Source organism: Acomys minous (genome assembly GCF_964271855.1).
Source record: "Acomys minous genome assembly, chromosome: 7".
NCBI classification, from domain to species: domain Eukaryota; kingdom Metazoa; phylum Chordata; class Mammalia; order Rodentia; family Muridae; genus Acomys; species Acomys minous.
Genome location: NC_140488.1, coordinates 87,234,937 through 87,260,074, shown reverse-complemented (window position 1 = coordinate 87,260,074; position 25,138 = coordinate 87,234,937). Strand labels below are relative to the sequence as shown.

General features: G+C 37.6%; 1 protein-coding gene across 1 annotated transcript; it reads left to right on the top strand.

Annotated features, from left to right (window-relative positions):
• Nucleotides 1-20,669: 20,669 nt before the first annotated feature.
• On the top strand, nt 20,670-24,728 carry NR0B1 (nuclear receptor subfamily 0 group B member 1). The gene is made up of 2 exons (XM_084789424.1): nt 20,670-21,862; nt 24,193-24,728. The coding sequence occupies exons 1-2, from the start codon at nt 20,698-20,700 to the stop codon at nt 24,435-24,437; spliced, it is 1,410 nt and encodes a 469-aa protein (XP_084645550.1). The 5' UTR covers nt 20,670-20,697; the 3' UTR covers nt 24,438-24,728.
• The last annotated feature ends 410 nt before the right edge of the window (nt 24,729-25,138 follow it).

Sequence of the window (25,138 nt, the reverse complement as noted above, 5' to 3'; positions counted from 1 at the left end):
CTGCAAATGATTAAAGTGCAAAGAATCTGTGACTATCGAAAATATTGTTCCCCATTTAGTCATCCATAAATATTTCTAGTAATAGAATATTAGAGAAAATACAGGGAATTCCAACTGCTAAATGTTTAGTTACTCATTGCACACAAATCTTAAATAAAAAAATAAACAGAAGTTCATATGACTACTAAAAGCTTAAAACTTTCTGTCTTTCTAGTTACTCATGACCGAGATAAGAGGCATGTGTGACAAGGTTTGAACTCAAGGCCAGTTTTGGCTCTGGAGTGAGTTTTAGACCACCCTGAGAAACATAGCAAAACTTTGTTTCAAAAGAGTGATAAAAACCCATCTCTCTGTAAGCCTATATTACTGCATAATAGAAATCCCATGTTTTTCCTTCAAATCATTCTTCTCTGAATTTTCAAGTCATTTGGAGTCAGTAAAGTCAAAAGTTGACCTTTTGAAAGATTAACAAGATTTTTCTACGCTTAGCTAGACTGACCAAGTATAATAGGTAGAAATTTCACATTACTGATCCAGTAAATATGAGACCATTACTACCAACATTAGAGAAAAATAATTTTAAGCAAATACTACAAAGAAGTGTATGCTAACAAATTACATGTTTTAGAAGAAATGAAAAAGTTACTAGAATCTCACAAACCACCACATTTGACTGGATAAGAAATAGGCATCAAAACAAACACGATAAGTAGAGTTTGAATTGTTTAGCAAGGAACTTCTAACAAAGAATTTATGATTAGGCAGCTTCACTAGTGAAATCTACTTCAAGTTTAACTCCCAGTTAATACCACCCTTTCCCATGCTATTCTAAAGACTAGAAGAACAAGAAATAATTCCAATCTGAGTCTTTACTTCCACACAGACTATTTTGGGTATATTTGAAAACTACAATTGTATATAGTAGAGGTGTATCGTGTGATTTAACTGTGCCATGACTTCTAGAACAAAGCTAATGCATTTATCTCCTTACATAGTAATTCCTTGTTGTGGTGAGAATATGTAGGATTTACTTTCTCTTCAAATTCCAACTATATAACAAAATATTAGTTATAGCAATCATATTATATATTTGCTTACAACACTTCATTTTCTAACTGAAAGATGACCCAAATCTCTACTTTTCCCAAGCCTATGCCTTGGAAAACACCACTGTCAACATGTGTTTTCCTTCTTTTCTTTCTTCCTCTTTCTTTAAATAGGTGTCATTATGTAGCCAAGATCAGCCTAGAATTCATTATGTAGCTAAGGCTTTCCTCAAACTTTTGAATTTCCTGAGTCAGTTTCCTGGGTATTGATATTACCGCACACACACACACACACACACACACACACACACACACACACACACACACACACACACATTCACACACAACACACACAATGTCTTTTCTGAAGGAGCCACAAAGCAAAATTCAAAGGAAACCTTGAGTATTTGGGGCTACAGAATAGGTGGCAGGGGAGAATAATATAGCTAAGACTTAGAAACTAGCACATATCACTCCATGAATAAAATAACACATCCTTTAAATTTTTAGAACATATTCTACCTCAGATGTCTATCTACCCCCCAAATCCATTTTCTTTTCTTCTCTTGCTCTCATAATGTAGCAGCTAAACTACTCAGAACACATGATTGGTTGGGAGAAATAAAAATTATTTTTCTCACTATTATCATTCTGTTAATGGAACATAGCAATAAAATGACTTTTAATTCCATATTTCTACACCCATAGATAACTGCATAAATCAGCCCTTATAAGAGAAACTTCTTTTTGCAATATATGGAATTAAATAAAAAGACTCATAACTGAACAACCCACAGAGAACAAGGACTTTAGAGCACTAAATCCTAAATGGGATTCCTTTATCAAATCCCTCCCCTCAGGGGTTATGGATCCCTGTAAGCACCCCACTCACAGTGCTGGATGACTCCAAGGAAACAACATCACCCAGACACAACAGGACTGATAGACATAGGAACTTACAGAGACTTTGGCAGCAGGCACAAGACCTACACAGGTTTAAGCCAGATTGGGTCCCAGCACTGAGAGGGACCACTAGTTGTGGGATATGGAGCTACTTCAGACTGTTTACAGCAGCTGACTATGATTTCCCTCATGTGCCGGGCAGTAGTGGTGCACGCCTTTAATCCCAACACTTGGGAGGCAGAGGCAGGTGGATTGTTGTGAGTTTGAGGCTAGCCTAGTCTACAAAGTGAATCTAGGACAACCACGGCTATTACACAGGGAAACACTGTCTTGAAAAAAAATTTTGCCTTATACTCTGTCAGGGGCATACTTTTTCCAGCTGCAAATAGTTTTTGGAAGTGTATGATGTTTAGAATTCTAACTTTCTTTTTCTTCTACCTAGTGTTGAGGGATTGAAAAGGTGAAGAAGAGTGGTGGAAAAGGGAACCCACAAAGTAGCCAAAAGTCTGGTTACGTAAGAGGGAGATTGAAGTGAATGTTTGGCTACACTCAAAAAGGAAGTATTATACACTGCTTCAGAGATATTTAATAACTTTCATTGAAAGAAAATAAAGGGTATAAATGCATGCATTTAAACTATTAGACTCTTTTGCTAAGCACACATTTTCATGTAAATTAATCATAATTCTAAACCATGTCAAACAATATTGTAATAATACAATACTATAATATACAGAAATCTATTTTACTCAGATATATCTTTTGCCTTTCAGGATATCTGTGGCATGATTGTTAACATGTAGAAACTCTGAAATTACTATATCAGCATCTGATGCATTGTGCTCCCCCAACCAAAGAAAAGCATATGCTGACTCCATAATTCCTCTTCTGAATGAATATTTGTTGCAGAATATTCAACAGGTATTTCTTCTATGTCTGTAAATGTAAAAAAGAAAGACCATTACATTTTGGCATGGAAAGGAGAGGACTTATGAGAAAGCACATTATGAGTTTACAAGATTCTTCCCCTCCATTAGGGTATTTAAGCATTTGGTTTGATGCATGAATGGTGGGGGATGGGCAGTGTTCACAACACAGACATATAGATATATACAGGTCTTTTCTTGATGGTTTACCCACCTTTAAGTTGCCCATGCTCCTGTAAGGAGTCCTAAATAAAGTAGTTATTTCACCAAACACCTCTTGGATAGAATAGTTTCTTTGATGTGTTTTCTGTGTCCTTTCTGGAGATGAAAACACATTTTTACATCTTCTCAGAAAAAGTTAACACAATAAATATATCCAAACTAACAATCATAAATTGAATCAGAGTATGTGAATTAATGAAACATCTTTGTAATTGTCAATGGTGGTTTTTATTTTTATTTTTTCCATTCTTCCTTATTTCAGTGACATTCATCATTTTTCAGTTCCTTGCCATGTCGTGATTTTTCTGCTCTACAGACTTAGCCAGTTGTACCTGCCATCCAAAAGACTCTTACTTCCTTCACACAAACCCCATGAATCCTTCAGGGAGTCATTTACAAATGACTATAACAAAAATGTTCCTGAGACATTTTTGAGATTATGTAATTTAATTACAAGACTTTTACGTTGAAATAAACAGTCCATACAAAATACTTACCATGGTACCAGGAATATAATATGTGCTCATAAAAATCCCTTGGATGGATAGAGTGTTACTATTCAATAGTATGCCAAAAGTCACATTGGAAGGTATACTTGGTGAAAGAATTTGAGGGTTTTTTAAAAATCTGTAAGTGTAATGTGTTACTATCAACAGTAAATATTTAACTAATATATTTAGCTCTAAAACATTTGTGATGATATTTACCCTCTCACATCCTACAGTAGTAACTACTTTCATTTATCAAGTTGATTGGACTAAGAGATATCTAGGGTATTAAAGAACCAAACTATTGTGTATGCCAGTGAGAAAATTCCTATAGAGAATTATCTGAGAAAGTAAGACCTATCCTGATATGGGCAGCACCATCTCAGAGGGATCCCTATACACTGAGCTGAGCATTGGCACATAGGTTTCCACTGCAGAGCTGTGAGCCTCTCCTACTGCCCTCCCTTTCTCCCAATGATAGATTCTATCTGTTGAAATGTGACCTAAAATCAAAATTTCCTTCCTTACATTGTTTCTAGTCAGACATGTAGTCACAGGAGGAAGAAAACTAGTACAAGGCCATATCAGTTGTCTAATTAATAATGAGAAAAAGTGAACCCCATCATAGTATTTTTTAAGCAGCACAACATTAGAGTCTTCATGGAACATGTAAAGCAGAAGAAATTGTAAGTTTCATGGAATTTAAATAACACATTTGTCTGATTTGGGGTGAATAATACCTTTGTAGGGGCCCAGATAAAATTGAGGAAAATGGTTAAGCAAGCTAGGAATAGCATTTGTGGTCCAGTTTCTAAATTTTGAGAAATTCTAGCCTCAATAGAAGTCCTGTGTGAGACAGTCTGAAATGCTGGACCAATAGGGATCAGAAGCTTTCTTCAAAGCTTCATCAGGAGCTGTCCTGTCCTGATGAGGCACAGCAACTAAAGCACTTGTTCCTGAAGCATGAAGGGTGCAGAATGTCAACATCCAGGATGCTGAGAAGAATGAATCCTGTCAGGTCTGATCCAGTGACAGTGTCCAGTTCTTTTGTTCTGAAAATGTATAATTTCTCACATGCATTATACAGACCTAAAATTATAAGTGTATAAGGTCAGCGTGATCCACAGAACAATTAAGGCTGGGTCTCTGCTCTTTGTATGCTCAGAAGAAAGACATCTGTAAATTTTCATTCATACCATGCCAAGAATGGCATCTAAAAATAAGTCACAGGGATTCTGTAACCAACATGAAGCCTTGTCTATGCATAGACATTCATATTTCAGCCAGTCTCAGAAATATTCCGGGAAGAAGCCTTAAAAAGAAAACTATGCCCCATTTACCTTAAGAGAGATTGGGTAAGGTTTTGGTTGTCTTTTTTGGGGGATATGGATGTTTATTTTCATTGGGAGTTGGCTATAAGTTATTACTGCTATTATTCAGAGAGAAAACGAGATTAAACTCAGGGATTTCTCTCTTTTCTTTTATCTTTCTTTCTTAGGTATGGAGATAGAGGTTGAAAAGAAAGACGGGTGAATATAAGAATATATATGGATGACAGGGCAAAAAATATATTATTGAATCTGTTCCTCAGTGTAAGGCTTAACTCTTACTCGCAAACAAGGTTATTTTTGATCCATTGATATAGAATTTTGTATATTGATACAAAATAAGTTCAACTTTGATACACTGGTATAGAATTCAAATTCAAGATTATTCTTCACACACACATACACACACACACACACACACACACACACACACACATAATCAAATATGAGGTAGTGTACCCATACCACTCGATTATACTACAGGGTTTAATTCCAATACTTTGAAGGTGTTATTATAGGCTATTTAGGATAACTAAGTAATACAAGTTAATCGTTGGTTGATCAAATTATGGTCATGTCAATCACTAGTATATTTTCATCACAAGATTATACATTGTAGGTTTAAAAGATAGATGTGATTTGATAGATATATAAGGTAAAATAGTTAGCTAAGGTCTTAAATACCTCAGACACCTACAGAATATGGCATTTAAAGATTTTTAAAAATCATTTTAAGGATCCTTTGACAATGAGACAGGTTAACTCCTGGCAACACCCAGCCTACTTCAGAGAAGATGATGAGCATCAAAGAGCCTACTTATGGAGATGTCTTCAAATGTGGCAAACACGCCACTGGGCAAAATGTCCTCATTTCTACCACAGACAGAATTCTGCCTAAAAATGGACAATCTTAGACACAGGCAGAGTCAACAGCCAACCTGCCAAGACAAGGTAAGCAAGTCCTTAATAGTTCCTGCCTCACAAATATGTCTGTCAGGTATAATGGGTCAGAAGGCTGAAGATGATGCTCCAACATTATAGAGAGTTTTGGGTGACTGTCTGGGCAGAGAACTATCTCTGTCATTTTCTCATTTTGGAAGCTGCTAACTTGTACTTCCTGTTTACTCAGATAATTTTATTCCTTCTCAAGTCTCTGATGGGGTTGAAGATCAGATAGTTTAGTTTTATAATTCAGCTTAGTTGTTTAGGGATTAAGTTGTTTTTATGTCTAGATAGATGTTTTTAGGTTGATAGAGATGAGATATGATAGATACTGATTTACATACAGAATTGTAAACTCACCAAGATAGGAAAGATGTTTTATTCAAGGTTGCCAAATACAAATAGGCAAAACACTATCAATGCAACATTTATATAACTCCTGGTTGTTTCGTGGTTCTTTTTGCTGTAGGTAGTTTATTGTATATATGTGTAATAATATAAATGTATATGTGAAAGTAAAAAAATAAAAGAAAAATAACATATTTGTCACATCTTAAGAAATTAATATACTGTGGGATAAATGTGGACAAGATACAGCTATGTTACATTTCTAAAGAAATAATATTATTAGTTGTAACTTATTTTCCTCTCTTTGTTTTTGCTAGCATTTATGAAGCAGAGTTGACCCTTATTAGGTCAAGTGCTTATTTAATGTTGGTAAAGAAATGGAAAATGTTAAGGCCTGTTAATTTAGTTGACTGGAAAATGGAAAGCAGAACCAAGACTTCACTCTTTTATATGGAGCAGGGGAATACTAGAGATCCTTATTTTAAAATTTGAAAAATTTGACCCATCTAACCTGAACAATTGACTCTCATTTCAGTATTATATTTTTATCCTTAGAGTAATGAGAAAAACAATTAGTCATACTCTTTGGAAGTGGTTTAGTGGCCATAGGAGAGTTGAACATGAGGATTATATTTTTAATGGCAGAAAATTGGGGAATATAATTGAAACATGAATTATTTGTATACAATAGGAGGAATTTATATAAGGATTTTGTCTCTGATAGCTCATATTATTAAAAGCTAGTCTTGACAATGGATTATGGTGTTTCCCTGTGCCAGCTAAAACAGTGCTACCATGAGACTTGAGCCTACACTTTTGAAGTTTTTATATAAATGTCATTATTTCAGATTTTATGCTAATAGAAATATTTTAATACATTTGCACATTTTAATGAAGAAGTGTACAATTATATAATATAGAACATCATTTTATGAGGAACAAAAACTCAGTGTAGGTAGCACTGAGTTAGATATTCTTTCACTAAGAAGCATACATATACCTGTTTTATTGACATCAGGCTTGTCTATGTAACCTGAGATATATATATATATGCTTATTTAGTTAACATTGGTAAAGAAAAGAAAAGGTTTTTTTTTTCAGTTATTTTATTTTTATGTCTATGAGTGTTTTGCCTGGCTGTAATGCATATCTAGTGCCAACAAGGAGCCAAAAGGAACGTCACACCCACTGAAAATGGAATTACAGATGGTTGTAAGCCACCATGTGGATGCTGGGAATCAAATATAGGTTCTCTGGAAGATCATCATGTGCTGTTAACCACTGAGCCACTTCTTTAGCACCTAAGTTCTTTTCTTTCCTTTCTTTTTAATAAGGGCACTTGGAAAACAAGAAACAGCATTTTCAAAGTATAGAGGCATTAAGAAAATGAAATACAAAGGAATAGCAATAATTATGACACATTTAGTGGGTTAAAATCTGTAAGGGATCTATAGTATGGGAAAGGGGACAGATTATTCCTATTAATCATAAGTCTTATTTTAAGATTCATTTGGGTTTTATGAAGACTTTGCTATCCCAAATGCATAAATTTCTTCATATTATTATACAGAAAATACAATGGTGTATTTTTTTTCTGTTGCTTTGGCATTTATTTACTTATTTGCTTCTCCCTTCTAAGATCTATTTGTACTTTGTTTCTACTTTCTTACATTAAAAACAAATTAATTATTTATTTAATATGAATTCTGGTATCTGAAGGGTGTTGTCTACATGCCATCGTGTACACTTTTATTTTTTTATATTTTTTTCTCCTTTATTAATTTATTCTTGTTACATCTCAATGGTTATCCCATCCCTTGTATCCTCCCATTCTTCCCTCCCTCCCATTTTCCCCTTATTCCCCTCCCCTATGACTGTTTCTGAGGGGGATTACCTCACCCTGTATATGCTCATAGGGTATCAAGTCTCTTCTTGGTAACCTGCTATCCTTCCTCTGAGTGCCACCAGGTCTCCCCCTCCAGGGGACATGGTCAAAGGTGAGGCACCAGAGTATGTGAGAAAGTAATATCCCACTCTCCACTCTACTGTGGAGAGTGTTCTGTCCATGTATTTTATTTCTACTCCATTTCTCTGAAGTGTAGCTATCTATTGGTGTTACCTGTTCTGTCTGCTTTATATAATTTTGTGTTCAGGATATATCCTGTTTTTATGTAACCAGAACTTTTTCAGTAACTTTTTAAGCTCCTCAAATGATGCCCAAAATTCAACCATTTTGAGAAGCAGAGATTTACAGAGAGATCATACACTTTAATGTGAATACAAGCCATCTTGTTTAAATACTCCATTGGTATCAAGTAAGGGCAGGGATATTGCATTTGTATCAAGTTCTTGGTGATACTTATTTGAAGATCATTGGTTGTGTAGTCATGAAATATTGTGCTACAAGTATCTTTTATTTATTTATTTTTTAACTTTTTTTCATTTTTCTCTCCTTTATTAATTTATTCTTGTTACATCTCAATGGTTATCCCATCCCTTGTATCCTCCCATTCTTCCCTCCCTCCCATTTTCCCCTTATTCCCCTCCCCTATGACTGTTCCTGAGGGGGATTACCTCCCCCTGTATATGTTCATAGGGTATCAAGTCTCTTCTTGGTAAACTGCTGTCCTTCCTCTGAGTGCCACCAGGTCTCCCCCTCCAGGGGACATGGTCAAAGGTGAGGCACCAGAGACAGTGGGGAGGACAGTCTAGTGGGACTCTAGATGAGAGAATCATGGGAGAATGGCAAAGTAGAAGGATCCAGAGGGTCATAGAAGCCTACAAGTAGAACATTATGATAGGCAGATTTGGGCCCAGGGGTCCCGCTCAAACTAAGGCACCAGCCAAGGACAATACAGGCGGTAAACCTTAAACCCCTACCCAGATCTAGACAATGGACAGAACACTCTCCACAGTAGAGTGGAGAGTGGGATACTACTTTTTTAACTTTTTTATTAATTTATTCATATTACATCTCAGTTGTTAGCCCATCCCTTGTATCCTCCCATTCCTCTCTTCCTCCCACTTCCCCCCTACTCCCCTCCCATATGTCTGTGTCTGAGGGGGACCTCCTCCACCTGTATATGCTCATAGGATTATAGAACCATTTTAGGACATTTAATTTGCCCAATAATTAAATGTATTTATGGGATAAAATGTGATATTTCTGTGTATGCACATGATATGTACTGATCAAACCAAGGAATTAACATTTCCACTTCCACGTTAGTACTCTTCATGTTAGTAACCGTGTAAATCTGGTCTTCTTGTTCTTTCTAAAGGCTATAGTGAATTGTTTCAGATTATAATCTTCATATTATGATGTAAAACATTAGAGTTCATTTTTGTATAATGATGTTTTGGTACCTATTATCTAATATCTGTCTATTTTTCTATCCCCTACCTTCCATAAACTTTAGTGACCACTCTTCTATTTTATATTTCTATAGAATAAATATTTATACTTCTCTTATGAGTGAGAACAAATTTTGTCTGTCTATACCTGGTTTATTTTATTTATAATAGTAGTCTCTGGGTCTACCTATGTTGCCACAAATAACAACATTTCATTATTTATTATGGATGAATGATATCCCAGTGTGTGTGGACTATACTGTTTTTGATGTATGCTTATGTCAAGATCACCATCTTCATTAATTCCATGAATTGTACACAGAGAATAATGCTTCAATAAATATAGGAGTATAAATATTTTAAGAGACTGAATCCATTTCCTATAGATACATTTCCATCACTGGTATTTAGGAGATCATATGGTAGTTCTTTATTATGTTTTTAAGGAGCATGGATACTGGTTTCCATAATAGCTGCACTAATTTGTATTTCTACTAAGAGTATGTAAGAGTTTCTATTTTTCCTTCATAAGGTATTTTATTTTTGTTTTTTAATAATATTTAATTAATTATTTGAGAACTTCATACAATGTATTTAAATGAAATACAATAATTAAAGGTTATCACAGAACATATTACTTCTCCTCCTGGCTCTAAGAGCTAGATTAACAGTTTTACTTAAGTATGCATTTCTTGTTTGGCCACCCTCCCCCCTTCATATTGTAAGTAACTGATCAAGTGCTAATGAAAAGTACTGTATGCTCCACTTTAAAAGTGGAGCCAAGTTTTGCACAAAGAGAAGCAATGTGTTATGTAATTTACCCTTTTAATAGGACTTAATGGCCTTGAAATGTTAAAGGCTATGCTCTACCAACCCTTAATCAAAGAACTTTAAAAGGATACCTAGAAAATCAATATATAATCATAATAAAATGTTAAATGAACTTTTAACAGATGCTAAAGAAGTTCAACCCATTTAGCAAGTTAAGCCTATTTGGAATGACCTTTTCTGTCTGAAAAGAAAGCATTTATTATGAAATTAAAGCTTATCTACAGAATTAAAATATTCCAGTAACACACAAGCCACTTTCTTCTTGCAAAAATGTTAAGAAAAACATTAGCATACATTTTAGTGTTTCTAGGGTTGGGGGTACCAGAATTATCACAAAATATTTCATTTCTCATTTGCATGCCTATTCTCCTATTTGTAGAATGTTAACATTATATATTACCATTGCTGAATGCCTACTGAATCAATCTTTAGGATCTAGCTTCTACTCTTCCATCCATTACAACTCAACGTGCAAGAAGATAACATAAATGTTATTTTATTGGCCTGTAAAACTTATTTGTAACATTCTGAATTTTGTGATCTTGAGTCTGCTTTAGGGTGAGTCTCTGTAAATGCCTTTGAATTGTGCAGTTGTATAATGTCTTTTCATTTTGAGTTATGAGTTTGTTTGAGAAAAGGTCTTACTATGTAAAGGGCAGAAGGTAGAACACACACATTTTCCTCTTCTCACAAGTTACTATTGAGGTGAAAAAGTAAATGACACAGATGGGACAAATCCATTATAACTATGGCACAGAGATTTGAATGTGGTTTTGAAGATGAAAAAGGAATAGTTACACTGATAAAATAGAAAAAAAAAGGAAATCATGGTACAGAAAATACACAATAAAAAACACACCTCAAATATGTAAAACTTGCTTAGAAGGATGATAATTTCCACCTGACAGAGGACTTAACAAGGCTCGTAAAACTGAGGAAGCACATATGGAGGAAGAGCAGAAGTGAGTGCTTGATAGTTGTACAGGTGAGTAATTATGGAATTGTCCATAGAATAAAAATGATTTACTCAGCCAACAAAAGAATGAAAAGAAATTCCAGGAATTCAGTCATGCACAGAAGACAAGGAAAAATAAGCAGGCCACATTATTCATCATAATCCAAAGTCTAGGAACTGTTCTTAGTCATTGAAATATAATTGATGCTTCCATTTCTATTCTTATAGAATGTATATTCCCACAGTAGAGTCCACTACTCAAAAAATAATCCAGTAAGCATGTGTGCTCAGTAATAACATCCAAGAAAACTGAGAGAGGAATCAGGCAGCAAGAATAAGGAGTGGAGAAGTGGTATCTCTGACTAGGAGTTTGGGGGTGGGGCATATGTAAGTAACAAAAGTCTGATGGCAAGATGAGTCAAAGGGGAAGAGGGTGGGAGGGAGGGACCTGGAGGAGAACAGGGAGAGGGCTATGATCAGGATGTAAAGCGAATACATAAACTTAAAAAAAGAAGAATGAGTCATGATGAGAGACTGCAATTTGAGGACTGTCAAGGAGATCAGATAACAAAGGCATAATAAGCAAGTGATAGAGTTAGAAATCAAAAGCTAGAGCCAGGTACTATAAGATTGTAAGAGTTAGCTGGGCATGATGGCACATGTCTTGATTTTTATTAAAATTTAATTTTATTAATTTATTCAGATTACAACTAAATTGTTATCCCATTACTTGTATCCTCCCGTTCCTCCCCCCCTCCCTCCTGCTTTCACCCTATTCCCCTCCCCTAGGTCTAAGACCAAGGAGGACCTTCTCCCCCACTATATGGTCATAGGCTATCAAGTCTCATCGTGGTAGCCTGCCTATTTTTTCTTTGAGTGCCCTCAGGCCTCCCCACCCAGACCAGGTGGTCAAATATGGGGCACCAGAGTTCATGTCAGAGTCAGTCCCTGCTCACTAAATAACTGTGGAGAATGTCCTGTCCATTGGGTAGATCAGAGTAGGAGTTCGATGTTTACTACTTGTATTGTCCTTGGTTAGTGCAATAGTTTGAGCAGACCCTCCTGGGCCCTGATCCACCCATCACGATGTTCTTCTTGTAGGTTTCTTGGACCCTCTGGGTCCTTCTATTTCCATATCTCCTATATTTCTCTTTCCTAGAATCTCAGTAGGATAGCCTCACATCTATCCCAATGTCTTGGTAAGTGAAGACTTTTGCGGGACATGCCTTTTGGGCTAGTGCCCAATTATAAGTGAGTATATATCGTGTGAGTCTTTCTGCTTCTGCGTTAACTCACTCATTATGATCATTTCTAGTCCCATCCATTTATCCACAAATTTCTTTGTTTTTAATAGCTGAGTAGTATTCCATTTCTTTATCCATTCTTCAACTGAGGGAGGCAGAGTCAGGTGGATCTCTGTGAGTTTTGAGGCCAGCCTGGTCTACAAATTGAGTCCAGGACAGCCAAGGCTACACAGAGGAACCCTGCCTCAAAAAACAAAACAAAGAAAAACAAAAACAAAAACAAGATTGTAAGGGGTATAATTTAATGGTCCACAAGTACAAGTCAAGGATAACTTATATTAGAATGGGGGAACAGAAGGTTTCCTGCATTAAATTTAAGCACATAATCTGAGTAACCAAATCTAGAGGTTTGTGCAAAGTTTCATCTCAAGTATCTGTACATCGTACCAAAGTATCGAGAAATTCCCCAACTCTGAATTTTTCAAAGGTAAAGCTGGCTGGAGAAAGTATTTTTTACTTGTGTACTGTATTTTTCGTCATCTGTAGGAGAAAAATTGGTAAAGGAAAAGCTAATTAAGGCATAGTATGGGAAATTATTATCCAGTCCTGGAACAATATTCTTGCCTGTTTCCCCTCAAGCCCCACTTCCCTAAGAAACCAAGTATCTCAGGGCATAATAGTAGCTTTGTTTTCAAGGACGAATGGGCTTAGCAGAGTCATATCAAGGTGATTATTATATCACTTCAATCAGCTCTGTCCTGTCTCCTTGGGTTGATCTCCTAGCCACAAGTTTTTCCTGGGATGCCTCTCCTTTCTTCCCTTTCAGACCTCTGATTACTAGTGCAGATACTTAACTAGTTCCCTCATGCAACTGTGATTTATTTCATGCTGATTTTATTTTGCACCACCATGAATTCAAACTTGAAGGAAAGCTTTAACCTTATGGGATAAAAAACTTATGGACAATTCAATGTTTTTTATGATAGATAATTCTGGGAACCATTGTTTATACATCTCTGGGAATCCTGACGGAAATTCCTCTGGTTCCTTATAATAGTGGCCATTGTAATGCACCATAATTCTAATGTTTCCAAGGTTCCTATTTCCTTTTTTCCTATACCTTCACCATTGTTCCTGAAATCATCTCTCAAAGAAATTCTCATTTCATAATTTGTTTCTAAAAACTTGAGCTAAGACAGTTTGTTTGGGGGTATTTTGAATTGTTTTTGGTTCTTTCTTTTTACATTTAATTTTATTGTTTATTCATATTATATCCTGATTATTATCCCCTCACTCGTATCTTCCAATTCCCCCTCCCTCTTTCACTCTATTTCCCTCCTGTAGACCTCTGACAAAAGGGGACCTCCTCCCTTACCAGCTGAATATCCTGCTTCCCCTTCCTCTGAGTACCACCAGGTCTCCACATCAAGGGGAAGTAGTCAAATTGGGGACACCAGAGTTCATGTCAGAGGCAGTCCTTCTTTTTACAGCCCATCCATATCCATCATGGTAGAAACACTAGTTTAGAAGTCAAAACTCTAATTTTCCTCACTATTAACATTTTGCTTTCCTGCAAAGAAGTTCACCTATATCTAGTGACTTTTCTCCTTTACATTTCTTGTTGTGGGCTCAAGGAGAGAAATGAATTTGCTGACCCTACTCATGTTGAATGCATTTGATTCTAGATGGAAAACTTACCACAGACTACACTGACCCCTTAATGTCAAGCACATTTGTAATGTAAATGCACAGAGAGGCCTTTGCACAAATTTGGTAAAATTGGGAAATATCGCTTCAGAAAATCTAATGTTACTGGCTTAAATCACAATTTAGATTTAATAACTTATAAGTTTGAAATATTGCTAATGTTTCTTAAAAATATATAATAACATTTTCTACATGCAATAACTTTGCAGAGTGATCAAAGAAAATGTGTTTGCTGTTACAGTAGTGATTTGTGAACTAAACATCCGTGTTTAGTTAAGACAGGTAACTGGTACTCAGCACACTAAAGGACTAACCTAATTGTTAAAAGCCACAGGATCAGGTGAAAGGCATAAAGGCTGAGCAACTTAATGAAGTCAAAAGTTGAGTAAATATAGAAAAAACTCCCCTCTCCGCTTCATAATATTTGTGAAGAGTACATTGCTAAGAAAAGTCAGAAAGGAGAGCAAAGAAATTTCCTAGGAATTACAGCTTCAATACAGGACAGGAATCTATCACTAAAATTCCCATTAGAAACCCTATGGGCCAATGGAGCAACTCTTTCCTACTCTGCCCTGTCAGCTTGGATTGGTCTCTTGGCAACCAGTCAAATCAATGAGGCAATACTTTTCAAACTTGTGAGTTAGTCAAGTTTATCAAGTAGACACTTTACCAACATCTAATATGAATATGGATTCAAGTATTAGATTCAAATCAATTTGATGAATGTTATATCTGGTGGTTGTTTAAAAAAAGTTGATTTTAGAACATTTCAGGATTACAGTGAATATAAAAGTTGTTATTCCAGTTCAGCAACTGTGTAACCCTTACGATGTTCACTTATTTTCTCTGTAGCTCATCTGGAAGGCAATATGGGTCTTATGAGCTATTCTTCATCTACAATGCTGTATACAATATTTACTTTGAAAAGTAAGGAAAACACCACTGACATTCCACATCACCTGCTTACTGAAAGGACTGGCGTCTATGGGATTCCAAGTCTGATAAGCCCAGATTGAAAGATTCATATCAAGTTTCAAATCATCTTGTCTTCTAAGGTCACAGAGCTCACTGCCGAAGGTCAGTTATACAATTTTATCCAATCTTATCACCACCCAGACTTCACTCCTACATCCTTTAGTGAAAACTGCATTACTTTGAAGTTGAAGGTTGTATTCAGGCAAGCAGAACAGCTTTACTCCCACCTTGAGTTGGAACAAATAATGGATTCTACAAAGCAGGTGTCCAACTGGCCAAGGTCATCCCACAATGAGTCAGTGTTAATATATGAATTGCAGTTAGGGACAGACTCAGCACATGAGAGGTTGATTTAGATAAGTATTCTTTTGTCTTGCTATCATCGTGGTCTGAGACTACGAAAGAAATTGAATGAGAAACTCTGTGACTGCCTTAGAAGGTTATGTCTTTGCTAATCGTGTAGCGCCCAGCATGCTGGCAAAACACGTTGGTGTATTTGGATGATTTTGCTTCCCAGGGGCCATTTGTTCTGGGGAAAAATGGAAAGTGGAAATATGAAGTCAGTCTTCTCCTGACGTTTCCGAGGATGAATACTTCTGAAGGACAAATAGGCAATCTCTCTTTAGAAACAGTCAATCCAAAGAGCTCAGAAAGTCCTTCAGAGTTGCAAATAGAAAAGCAGATCACAACTTCAAGGGAAAAAACTGTATACACACACACACACACACACACACACACACACACACACACACACACACACACACACACAATTAAAAGACGCAGTTACTGGGAAAGAATAGAAACAACAAGCACATTCCAGATTCACATTTTTCTCTTTACTGCACTCAAGTTTCAATTGTAGATACTACCTTAAATTCAACGACAAAGGCACCAAGGTTGTGAAGGTTTTGAATGATTAAAGAAAAACAAAATGCTTTTAAGTTTCTAGGATATTTTACAACATAGTAGATGAGATAAAAGAATTTTAGGGAATTCCTTGAAGGACATTCAGTTAAGGTGCACATATTAAAATTAGTTCATAGCCGGGTTTGTAACATAATTATTCGAGAGCTTTTCTACCATTTCAGAGGCCCCAGGGATATATAAGCCTGGCTTAATCCTAGTTTTAAACATAGTTTTACATGCAAGCACGTAATATAAATATTCATAAGGTAGAGGCAGGAGGATCAGAAGTTCAAGGTCATCTTTGACTACACAGCCATTTGAAGTCAGCCTGTGATACATCAGGCCCTATGTCAAAGCAAGACAAACTTTTTTTTAAAAATCTAGTTTGCAGTGCTGTATTTAATGTGATTTTCTGTTAAATAGCAGATCATCAGAAATAAAAAGATTATACATTTAAGTTACTATATTTCCATTTGTAAGTAACAAAGGGGCAACAAGCATTTCTATAAATCATCTATAAATTGAGAAGAAGATATAAAAATCCTTTAAAGACTTACAAGAGAGAGAACATTTTAACCATGATTTATAGACATTCATCCACATTTCCCAACAGAGAATGCTAACCTAAGGTGCTTCATTGAATTGAATTATAAACTTGACAGTGGATCTATATCTAAACTATATAAAGAACTAAAACTTTTACATATCCAACCTCCAAATAATCCAAGTAATAAATGAACAAATGATCCAAGCAGTTTTCAAAAGAAGTACAATATATATGAGTAAAAAGCTCATTGTCCTTAGCTATCAGGGAAATGCAAATTAAAACTACACCAAGATTTCATCCTGTAATAATGGCTTTATTATGAAAGCAATCTTACAAATACCCCTATGATTTAAGGAAAAAATTAACTCATAAGGTTGGTGACAGTGTCAATTAATCCAACCACTATGGTAATCAGTATGGATGTTCTTAAAAAAAAAACCTAAAAAATCCAAATAATTCAGCTATGCCACTTCTAGGTGTATACCCAAAAGTACCAAGAAGGTCAGTGTACATTAATACTCCCATACTTATGGTGATACAAGTCATAATATCTATGTTGTGGAATCAGTGCCAAGGTTGATCACTGAGTGAATAAAAAAATTCAGGGTAGCACACATACATAATGCAGTTTATTCAACCATAAAGAAAAATGAAATCATATTGTTCCCAAAAGAAAAAGGATGGAAGTGAAATCATCATGTCAGAAAGAACAAGCTATAGTGATTGCCACATTTTCTTTTTTATATGGAACTGTGAGCAAAGGATGACAAGGAAGTGTTATATGGGGAGTGATTATGGTAAAATATATTAAATGCATTAAAATCTTCACAAGAAGACCATTACTCTGTATTATTAATATCTAATAATAATAATAATCAAAGAATACTTTGAAAGTGCATTTTGTCTTTAGAACAGATGAGCTCAAATTTAAGGGCAAGTCTTTTAACTGTTAACCCAGTTCTCTTGTTTCTTTGTTGTAATGATTGTAACAATCTTTGTACCAGGATCCTTGAATCTAATGAAGCCTGCTAAGTTTGCCTCCCTCAAGAGTCAGCACCACATTAACTGTGTAGGAATGGTTGGCCTCAATGTTGTCAGAATATAATAATCTTTTTTTCAAAAGGTACACTTTCCCAATAAATATATTGAGGATCTACTGTGTGTTGAACATTGAACCAATGGGTATGTACAGAGTGACAGGTTCCTTGCACCTAAGCAAATTTGATATGAATTGGAGAACAGAATAGATATCATATAACTAGGTAAGCAAATTACCAGGTGCTAAGAAGAAAATAAAATTATAGCTAACACAATGACCTTAGGGTGGGGGACTTAGGTAGGCTGATTTTTGGCTAGGTTTTTTGGTGGGTTAAAAAGATTGTTAAGCAACTATAGGAAACCTAATTACTACAGTGGCTGAATATTTAACAGAATGGGCAACGAGCTCACATTTTCAATATGAATTCTTGTTGTAGATGACATGGCCCATCTAGCATTTCGAATCTAGAAATGTGGACATACAAAGTGGGAAAAAATGCTTGAGCAGAGATAAGGATGAGTTTCAGCAAGAGAGACAGCATTATGATTGTGCTTTTCAACATAACTTCTCAGTCCTCAATTTATCCTTTGTCCTAAAATACTATTTTAAACAAATTTCGTCATGTATAAGAACTATATCTCAGATGCTACTGTTTACTTTTTACATATAAAAAAAGCTGAGGAATAGATGCATTAAGCAATTTTCCTATGGTTGAATAATGCGCCCCCCCCCATGAAGGTTCTATTTATAAGAAGCTGTGAATTTAGCTAGGCACAGTGGCACATACCTGTAATCCTGCACTCAGGGAGTCAGGAGTAGGCAGATATCTGTGAGTTCAAGGCCAGTCTGGTCTACAAAGTGAGTCCAGGACAGCCAAGACTACACAGAAAATCCATGTATTGAAAAAAAAAACAGCTGTGAATTTATTTGTGGAAGAAACGAGGACTATCTAGATGTATCTAATATGTTCACACACTTACATAAAAATCAGAGGAGTTAAAAAGAGAAGTTGGACTAGTATGTCCAGGAGCCAAGGAATACAGGTAGTTTCTAAAAGCTAAAAGAGGCAAAGAAACAAATTCTTCCTTAGAACTACCTGACATGAATGGTACTGGTAAAACTGACTTTGGATTTCTCGCTTCTCAAACTGCCATATAATAACCTTGTTAGTTGTGTTTCCATAAGCGACTACATTTGTAATTTTTATAGCAATAATAAAAATATCTTTCCCAAGACCATGTAACTATAAAATAACAGAAACAGGATTTAAATGGAATTCATCTGGTATCAAGGCAAGTAATTAAAACCTCTGTGCCATGGGGGCCATCACAGACAGAATACATATTAACTGTTGAGTTCTCCGCCCTACACGGGACATCTGTATCAACTCTTCAAGATCTAGGGTACATTATATAAGAAATGGCAAAATGACTGTAGGAGAAAAATGTTGTGAAATTCTGTCTTCTGGACATGACACAATGATTACAATCTTGAACACATAATAGCTATGGGTACCCAAACAAGACCTATATTAAACAAAATAAAAATAAATAGATAATCAAAACATGGAGGTAGGAGGGACACTAGTTGAGATGAAGAATGGAAGAATGAAATAAAAAAAAGACAACTAAGAGAGATGGTAATAGGAGTGAATATGGCCGCAGTAAATTCTGTACATATATGAAATTGTCAAAATGAAAAAGAAAAAATGAGGGTGTTCTCTTTAACTTTCTTACATTTCAGTGGCCCTACAAATTGAAATGAGGGAGCAGAAGAAGAGGTAGGAGAATGAGAGAGAGAGAGAGAGAGAGAGAGAGAGAGAGAGAGAGAGAGAGAGAATGGATGAGTAAAGAGGTGGAGAGGATCTAGGAGAAGTTAGAGGAAGTGGAGACCAAAGGCTTGCACTCTTAAATTTAGGGGGCCAGTGGAAGTTGGCTAGTTACACAAAAGTCATAAGGTTGAATAGAATTAGGCGCCTGGTCTTCTGTCTGTGCGAGACTAAAGGATGGAGGCTCCGTGACAAATGCCAGCACTCAGGCTTTCTGGTTCTTGTATTTGTCTTTAGTATCTTAGAATGGCTGGGGACAGGGACAGTTATCGGCGTCCTGCTTCTACAAAAGTATGAGAAGTTCTCACAGTATCAATTTTGTGATTATTCTGTTCCCAAGATTCAGCTGCAAGTACATACTGTTTGCAGCCCCCAGCTCCTTGTCCGGGATCTAGGACACAATGGGTGACTGATTGAACTAAAGTGAAGATTTGTTATTGCCTGCTTTCACCAATGATTTTCAAATGTAAAGTACGTATGTGTAGTCTTGGGATGGATTACATTAAAACTCACACACAGGTAGTTTGGCTGGGTCTGGAAAGAGATGGTTTTTTAGCCTCCAGTGTAATTCTGACGCTATTGGTCTGTGGTCTACACTTTTCAATGTCTCAGAAAATGAGAGGCCACCCTCCAAACAGTATACAAAATGCAAGTTATACAAATTGTGGTCATTCTATAAAAGTTTATAAAGATGCCACAGAAATGGACTACTTTCCCGTTTAAGCACTTCTTTCAATAAAGGGAATAAATTAGATGTCAGAGTCCAGTGGTAAGAGTTGGAACAGTGACCTAGTTGGCTGCCCCAGGTTTACTGCTCTCTTCTTCCACAGGTAGGGGAAGGGGAGGGGGGTGTAAAGTAAAAAAGAAGGAAGGTAGGGTCCAGGAATTCCAGCGTTGAGATGTTCCCCTTGGATTTACCAGCTGCTAGGGAGTGTTTGCCCCTTTGAACTTCCGAGGTCACAGCGCACACATTCAACTGCAAAGGCGGCGCATCCCCCTCTGAGCCCTTGTCCAGGAGGAGGAGGCAGATGCGCTTGCGTGCGCGCTCAGTATAAATAAGTCCCAGGCGGCGGCCACAGGGCAGAACGGGCTGCAAGAGTCTCTGGCCATGGCGGGTGAGGACCACCCATGGCAGGGCAGCATCCTCTACAATCTACTGATGAGTGCGAAGCAGAAGCAAGAGGCTCCGGAAGAGCCCAGGGTGCGCTTGGGGCCTCAGTGCTGGGGTTGCCCCTGTGGTGCTCAGCCCTTCGTGGGCGCGGAGGGTGTGCCAGGCAGGCAAGCTTCGTCCCTCCTGTACCGCTGCTGCTTTTGCGGGGAGAACCACCCGCGCCAGGGCAGCATCCTCTACTCTATGCTCACCAGCGCCAAGCAGCCAAGCGCGGCGGTAGCCCAGGCGCCCAGGGCTCCCTGCTGGGGCTGTGCCTGCGGTAATGCTGAGCCCCTGGTGGGCAGAGAGGGGCCGCCAGCTGGCCGGGCCCCCTCGCTCTTGTACCGGTGCTGTTTCTGCGGAGAAGAGCACCCGAGGCAGGGCAGCATCTTGTACAGCTTGCTCACTAGCGCCAGGCAGACGCACGTGTCTCCGGAAGCACCGGAGGCACGTCGCGGAGGCGAGTGGTGGCAGCTGTCCTACTGTATGCAGAGTGTGGGTGGCCCAGAGGGGCTGCAGAGCTCACAGGCCATGGCGTTCCTGTACCGCAGCTATGTGAGCGGTGAAGAGCAGCCCCAGCAGAGCAGCGTTGCCTCTGGCACGCCCGGGAGCGCGGATCAAACGCCTGGGGCTCCGGAAGAGCAGCCTATGGCCCTCTGGTGGGATGCCTCTTCTGGCGAGCAGCCTCCGGTGGCACTCAAAGATCCACAGGTGGTATGCGAGGCAGCCTCCGCTGGCCTGCTGAAGACGCTGCGCTTCGTCAAGTATTTGCCCTGCTTCCAGATCCTACCCCTGGATCAGCAGCTGGTGCTGGTGCGAAGCTGTTGGGCGCCCCTACTCATGCTTGAGTTGGCCCAAGATCACCTGCACTTCGAGATGATGGAGGTCACTGAGCCCAGTGGGATGCAGGAGATGCTCACCACCAGGAGCCAGGAGATGGAGGGCCCAGAGCCCGCAGATCCCCCAGCCACAGAGCAGACACAGATGGTGTCCGCGGAGGCTGGGCGCCTGCCCTCTGCTGCCGCGATCCAGGCCATCAAGAGTTTCTTTACGAAGTGCTGGAGTCTAAACATTGACACCAAAGAGTATGCCTATCTGAAGGGGACCGTGCTCTTTAACCCAGGTAAGCATGACAGCCTTATGCATTGTTTCTTCAGGTCAGAAAAGCACCACCTCTACATGCTGTAACTTAGGAATTTTCAGTGATAGTAGGGATGTTGGAGCCCAAGTGAAGACTCCTGACTGACTCTGCAAAGCCGGTGAGCTTCTGCCAGAAATTTGGCACTGGATAGGGTGGGTGACAAATACGCGTTTTACTTGGCTTTTAACTTTTATTATCTGCTGCTACATAAGTTTCTGCCTTCATTGGGACATGGCTCTCTCTTCCCTCTTTAGGGTGTCTTTTAAATCCAGTGACGTAACTTTTTAAAAGTTTTTGCTCGTTTCATACAAGCTCTTCTTACACTCCTGTTTTCCAAATTTGCCTGTAAGAAGCGCTTGTGTTGGGCTGCTGGAGTGTTGTCTTCTCAAGCTCCTCCCCTCAGGAGTCAGTAGTTCAGCTCAGCCCAGATTCTGCAAGTCTGCACAAACAAGTGGCTCAGGTGATTTTTGAGGTCACCTGAGAAACAGTTTTCTCACTCTTTCAGCCAATGTTATTAATCCTGCTTTATGGAGATTCAAAGTCCAGACCAAGGTCTCAGCTTTTGGAAGTTTGTATTTCCAGGAGTTTCCCACTTTCCTTGACCCTGTTTCACATCCTTTGCCAGTCTCAACACTCCTCCCTCCCCCTCCCCCTCCCCCTCTCTCCCTCCCTCTCCTATTCCTTCTCTATTTTTGTCTGAGTTCTCTCTCAATAGGAGTTTACCTGCCAAATTGTGCGCTCTTAAATCACAATGCACCCACATTTGTTCAAAATGTAATGTCTGTAAAACACACGGCCTCTCTCCTGATTACCTTTTTGTATCCCCTCACCTTTATGTTTAAACCCTTAGATAAGACAGAGATTCACAACGTTTTAAATTATATATAAACATATAAATTGGTTTTAACATAAGGAGATGAGAAAAGGTAAAGAGATGTGTAAAGTGTAGAATCCTTTTCTATTTTCTGCCTTTACATTGAAGGGACATTTTGTGGAGGTAGAAGAGAACAAGTAGGGGGGTGGGGCCAGGGAGGTGAGGGGAAGAGTTGGAAATGAGGACCAACCAAAACAATATGGGGTAGAGTGTCATAAGGACACCTCTTGGTTTGTAGCCTAAAAATAAATTTGAATGCAAAGAAAGCAATTAGTTACTTTAAGGAAAGGGACAGGGGCTATGTGTGAAAGCAATGGGTGTCTCACAACAGACAGCATTCACAAACCACAATTTCTGTGTAGACCTGTAGAAACTTTATCAATAGGCTATACACAAAATAAAATGGAGATTCAAGCTTGAATGTCAGGATATAAATAGAGTGGAGGGTGTTAATGCTTGGACTGTTGTAATCAGAATTATAATCTAGATAAGAAGTGTTGCTTTATTTTGTTGTCATTTTTTATGAATTGATGTTTGCCCATAATAGGAATGCTTCTTTTCTATCACCATTATTTTTTTCACCATTACTATTTGAAAAGGATGATGCTTTCAAAATATTCTTCTGTTGAATTTTGTAGAAGGTAAATTGTATCATCATTTAAACCAAATCTTTTTTAAAGTTGCCTTTGAATTATCTTTCATTCTGTGATGTTTTTATGTTTATCTTTTAACCTTTTAATGCCACTAAGAGCATGCTTTAAAAAGACTCTTACGTCAATATTTTCTCCAAAATAACCCATTGGAACATTCATTAGAATCCTAATTCTTAAAACTTTCTACAATCTGGAAATCATAGTATAATGACCCAAATAGTAAACCCTGGCATTTAATTCATTATGAATTTCTAGAGTAATATCAGGGTGCAGCCCAGTAATACAAAACACGAGTTACAGTTTACAGCTGTGAGGCTTACAGTCTAACGATTGGACAGTCAGTATAATTGTGGGAAAGAGTGGAAAATAATTCCAATCTGGCAAGACCTATCATATTCAAATGGTATGTTTCTCATAGGTATATTTCTCTTGAAATAACATCAGTTTCTTTGTATTTTCACAGGACAGGAACTGGAGCTGTGATGCATCAATTATATTCTATTGACACTAAATTCAGTGTGCCAGTGTTTTCTAAATGTGTGTGCACACACCTACTGAATATTCAATAGAAATTAGTGCATGTTCTTTCATCCTTAGAAGTGTTGCTTTTGAAAACTTACAACTGTTTTGTAACACATTGTCTTGCCCCCAGTAAAACCTTTTAACCAAGAAGCTTGAGTACGTTTCTTTGGGACGAGACAAAATAATGAATGTGGTTTTAAAATGTAAAGATCTCTGTGGTGAGCTGTTTAAAATAAAGACTTTTTTTTTTTTTTTACTTCCAGACCTGCCTGGGCTGCAGTGCGTGAAATACATCCAGGGCCTTCAGTGGAGAACTCAGCAGATCCTCACTGAGCATATCAGGATGATGCAGAGAGAGTACCAGCTCAGATCCGCTGAATTGAATAGTGCTCTTGTCCTGCTGAGATTCATCAACACCGATGTCATCACTGAACTCTTTTTCAGGCCCATCATTGGTGCAGTCAGCATGGATGATATGATGCTGGAAATGCTCTGTGCAAAGCTGTGAAGGCATGTAGCCACTCAAGTGCATTTTACTATAGAAGAAGGAGAAAGTATTAGCTGTAGACAGAAGAGTGTTAAATATTGTGAAAACAAACTTTCTTGTATTTTTACATGCATAGTATATTTGTATTCAATTGAAGAAATACTTTAGTTACAGATAATGCAAAAACCCCTTTGCTCCATACTGGCTCGTTGTATTGCATTTGCTAACAAATAACGTATTTCATATATCTTTAATTACATGGAACTATGCTAACAAACTAATTTCACAAATATAACTTCTTTTTCCATTGACCCTGACAAATAAAATTTATAATACTAAGTTTTAATAAAATATAAGGTATTAACTATAAAATTGACTGAAGAGAGTTTTCTTGGAGTTTATGTCTTCAAAAGATTTTAAAATCTAGCTAACATAACTGAAGGTAGATTCATAAGTAACTTAATGAGATTTAATGTTACAGTATATCAGTGCCAATGAAAGGTTATTTTGCCTAGCTTCATCTCTGCCTCCATTAACTATATAAGAGATTGCCTTTGCTCCTGCCTGGAACTCAAAAGGCAATTTATGGTCTGAAAGTGAAAAAAATATTTCCAGAGTTTGAGTTTGGAATTTTTCTACATACAATTATGGATTTGAACTAAAGTTCTGTAATAAATCCGCATTCTGTCAGGGGACATACATCATTGTTTCAGAAAGTTCAA

Coding starts and splice junctions, on each gene's coding strand:
- NR0B1 (XM_084789424.1), top strand. CDS start 20,698: ATGGCGGGTGAGGACCACCCATGGCAGGGCAGCATCCTCTACAATCTA. Junction 21,863..24,192: donor GACCGTGCTCTTTAACCCAG/GTAAGCATGACA, acceptor TTTTACTTCCAG/ACCTGCCTGGGCTGCAGTGC.